The following is a 4,454-nucleotide window of genomic DNA, read 5'->3' as shown; positions in this document are numbered from 1 at the left end:
GTTAAGCGCTTGCCTGTGAAGCCTAAGGACCCCGGTTCGAGGCTCCGGTTCCCCAGGTCCCACATTAGCCAGATGCACAAGAGGGCGCACGCGTCTGGAGCTCGTTTGCAGTGGCTGGAAGCCCTGGCATGACCATTCTCTCTCTCTCCCTCTATCCGTCTTTCTCTCTGTGTCTGTCGCTCTCAAATAAATAAATAAATAATGGACAAAAAATTAAAAAAAATATTTGGGAACCCCTGTTCTAGAGGATACATGTGCGGAGTGAGTAGGCCAGAGCCCCCTGTTCCTTCTCCACTTCCCTGTTCTCTAATCCTGTTATCCCTGCTGATGCCTTAGGGTTGCCTGTGTAATGGGGGAAATTAGGGCTCTGGGGTGATTTCTGGCACCCCAAGCCCTGAGGTCATATCTGCAAACTAACCAAAGAATTGACAACTTGAGATTCAAGAAAATAATTTTTAAATTAACACATTTTAATCAGACCTCACAAAGGAGTGGGACAGGGAGAAAACTGGGAGGTAAGAGAAGATAAAGTGGGGAAAAGAGGAGTACACCACATGGAACCCAAAAACCCATGTAGGCCATGTGTAGCCCAGGAACCAATGTAACTGAACATGGGTCTTATAGGGGGTAGAGAGAATGAATATGAATGAATCAGAGAGTGATATTTCTTTGTATGGTTTTGCCTCAGAACGGTGTCCACTGTGTTGTATGCTATTGGCTAACATAATCATTGCCAAGTGCTGCCAAGTTTCTACTTGGTGTATCTGAATTTCCATGGGTACTGGGGAATCAAACCCAGGCCTTAGGTTTTTCAAGCATGTATCTTTTTTTTTTTTGATTGCTTGTTTTTTTGTTTTTGGAGATAGGGTTTCATTCCAGACCAGGATAGCCTGGAATTAACTTTGTAGTCTCAGGGTGGCTTTGAACTCATGGCGATCCTCCTACCACTGCCTCACGACTGCTGGGATTAAAGGCATGTGTCACCACGCCTGGCACATGAGTACTGAGGAATCAAAGCAGGGTTCTTAGGAATTGCAGGCAAGCACCTTAATCACTGAGCCATCCAGACCCAAATGTTTCTTCTTAAGATGTCTCACATTTTCCGCATGTTGTGCTTGCACATGTCTTTGAATTTGTCAAGACTCCTGGTGTATTTCCTCTCTCTTGTCCTGGAGCTCCCATTGCCTGTCCTCCATATGATCTATTTTGTTGGTGAGGCTTTTTCAGGAGCCTTTTAAATGATAGATTTAATTTTTTTTAAAGTGGTGATGGAACTTGTGAATGGGGCCCAAATGTTTGTTGATGACAATAGTACATCACTATCTCCAAAGTCTGGACATCTTTTCTTTCTTTTTTTCCATTTATTTATTTATTTTTTCCTCAATTTTATTAACATTTTCCATATTATAAAAAATATCCCATGGTAATACCCTCCCTCCCCCACCCACTTTCCCCTTTGAAATTCCATTCTCTATCATACCCCCTCTCCATCTCAATCATTCTCTCTTTTATTTTGATGTCATGATCTTTTCCTCCTCTTATGATGGCCTTGTGGAGGTAGTATCAGGCACTATGAAGTCACGGATATCCAGGCCATTTTATGTCTGGAGGGAGCACGTTGTAAGGAGTCCTACCCTTCCTTTGGCTCTTGCATTCTTTCTGCCACCTCTTCCGCATTAGACCCTGAGCCTTGGAAGGTGTGATTGAGATGTTACTCAGTACTCCAATCACTTCTTTCTAGCACTATGATACCTTCTGAGTCGTCCCAAGGTCACTGCTGTCTGAAAAGAGAAGCATCTCTATCCAAAGTGAGAGTAGCATTAATATAAGGATATAAATATTAAGAGAAGTGCTTACTGGGCAGTTTGATAAGCATAGTATATACATTTTTTCCAGACATCAGCAGATGTTAAACCCCAAGGGCTGTTTTAAGTTTTCAGTATCAGGAATGTATTCCCTCCCATGGAGCGGGCCTCCAGTCCAATTGGAGGGCAGTTGGTTTCCACCATGACAGATGTGCCACTATTGCACCCATTTGCTCATTTGGCCTGGCTGGCCAATTATAAGGCTTGCAGCCTCCGCTGTTGAGTATCTTCACTGGTGGTATCTCTTTCTCCCATAGAATTACATGTAGAATGGCTTCTTCCAGCTTTCTGGAAGGAGATATAAAGGGAAGAGAAAGGAAGGGAGGAGGGTACTTAACAGGTTGGAATTGTATATATGTAAGTAGAAGAATAGATTAACGGGGATGTAAAGGCCCAAAGTGAGGTCAGGGGAAGAGATTGAATAAGGAAAGCTGGACATCTTTTCTACAGCTTTCCTTTATTCTGTGGTACTCCCAGTGCTGACCTCCTCAAGAGAGAGGGGCAAAGCAGAGAGCTACATTGCCTGGTATGACCTGCCTCTGAATAGTGTCCTCTCTGCTACATACTATTGGCAAGGGGAGTCACTGCCTAATCCTGTTCATGTTCTAGAAAAAGGGACATAGACTCTCCCTGTCAATGAGCAATGGACAGATTCTGAAAAAGCAAGCAGGATAGGAAATACTGATGGAGTCATTTCTCAAGAAGTCATTGGACTAAATTTGAGTTCTTCAAAGTAACGCAGTCTAATCCTGCTTTATAAAAACACTATTCCTACACTGAAAGGTACACTGGTGTCACTAGCAAATATCTTATTTAATTAATTTATTTATGAGAGAGAGAGAGAGAGAGAGAGAGAGAGAGAGAGAAAGGGAGACAGATAGAAAATGGGTGGGGCAGAGCCTCCTGCCCCTGCAAACCAACTCCAGATACATGCAGAACTTTGTGCATCTGGCTTTACACGGGTACAGGAGAAGTGAATTCATTTGGCTTTGCAAGCAAGCATCTTTAACTGCTGAGCCATCTCTCCAGGCATACCTATCAAATCTTAACAGAAGACTGTGAAAAATCAATGTATCCAATATCTAGACAGCAATCAAAATCCCAAGTGAAATGTTGTGAATGAGATGAAGGCTGGAGGAACATGAATTCAAGACCAGCCTCAGCTATATAGCAAGTGGATGACTGGCTCAAAAAACAAGAGAGGATAGCTGTGGAGGAAGAGGACCTCTGGATGCGAGCTGGTGAGGCTGCGCCGCGATGTTCCAGATCGAAGGCCTTGCTCCAAAGCTGGACCCGGAGGAGATGAAACGCAAGATACATGATCATGTGCTCTCCTCCATACGGAATTTCCTCATCTACGTGGCCCTGCTGCAAGTCACTCAATTTATCTTGAAGAGATTGGACAGCATATGAGGATGGGCAGTTGCATGAAAATACATGACATGAGGAATGTGGCTACAGTTTCTACCCTGTCCTTAATGAATTGGCCCAGAAAGATGTAAGAACTGCTTGAATGGACAAAAAATTCTACTTGCAAGAACAAGTAGGACTGTGGTAACTGGCCTTCATATAAAATATAAATAATTTGGGAAGTATAAAAAGATGTTGGGTGCCCTTATTCCTGTGATACTTGGCCTCTGTGAGTGTTGATATAACTGTAAATAATGTCTGACTCCACTTTCCAGCCAGTGTGATTTTAAGGGGATTGTGTCTGGATCAGTATTGTCTCAGCAGTTGCTTCTGTCTACATTTGACTTCTGTGCAGAGTGTATTTGTGAAGATGAGTTTTATGGAAGTCAGAACACACAATGACTCAGAAGCACAGAACCATTAGTCTATATTTTTAATAAACATACCAATGCAGAAAAAAAAACAAGAGAACAGGACTCACAAAAGTCAAAGAGAGACTTTAATTTAAAACTGGGGGGCTGTAAAGATGACTTGGCATTTAAAGGGACTTGCTTGCAAAGCTTGGTGGATAAGGTCCAATGTCACATACTCATGTAAAGCCAGATGCACAAAGTGGTACATATGTCTAGAGATCATTTGCAATACCAAGAGATTCTGCTGCACACTACCTGCCTCTCTATACAAATGAATAAGAAACTCTTTTTAAAAAATAGATTTATCTGGATAAACATACATTAGGGTTGTACCTAGTGGTGCAGGGTTGTGAGCCCATTTATATGACTGGCTTGTGCAAGAGGATTACAGGTTCACATTGGCTTGGGATATAGTTATGTTCAAGGCCAGCCCATCTGAAGAAATAAGTAAAGAGAATGCTGAAAATACATAAAGCACCCTCCCAAGGTAAAATATGCAATGCATGTGATCCAATCTTCATCCAACTTACATACAAATGTTCAGCAAAATCAAGTCCACAGTGAGTGAAGTCAATCAACAAAAGGTGTCCACTCTGTAAGGGGTGAGGGAAAGGTTACCCACAGGCAACCTAATTGTCTTCTTGAGAAACTACATTTCATTGTTCCAAAGAGGTACTAGAACTAAATTCAGTGAGTTTGTCAGGATTGCAGTGTATTGTTTACACATCTAACCAGCTTCAACCAATGTGATTAAAGGAGCTTGCAT

At 42.3% G+C, this 4,454-nt stretch overlaps 1 protein-coding gene across 1 annotated transcript; it reads left to right on the top strand.

Annotated features, from left to right (window-relative positions):
- The first annotated feature begins 3,122 nt into the window (after positions 1-3,122).
- On the top strand, positions 3,123-3,418 carry LOC101595123 (mitochondrial import receptor subunit TOM5 homolog). Its single transcript, XM_045140000.1, has one exon. The coding sequence runs from the start codon at positions 3,123-3,125 to the stop codon at positions 3,276-3,278; it is 156 nt and encodes a 51-aa protein (XP_044995935.1). The 3' UTR covers positions 3,279-3,418.
- The last annotated feature ends 1,036 nt before the right edge of the window (positions 3,419-4,454 follow it).

The sequence above is a fragment of the Jaculus jaculus genome, chromosome X (assembly GCF_020740685.1).
Source record: "Jaculus jaculus isolate mJacJac1 chromosome X, mJacJac1.mat.Y.cur, whole genome shotgun sequence".
Classification (NCBI taxonomy): Eukaryota; Metazoa; Chordata; class Mammalia; order Rodentia; family Dipodidae; genus Jaculus; species Jaculus jaculus.
This window is presented reverse-complemented; position numbering and strand designations above follow the sequence as displayed.

What these genes read in the sequence shown, in the direction of transcription:
- LOC101595123 (XM_045140000.1), top strand. Translation starts at nt 3,123, where the DNA reads ATGTTCCAGATCGAAGGCCTTGCTCCAAAGCTGGACCCGGAGGAGATG.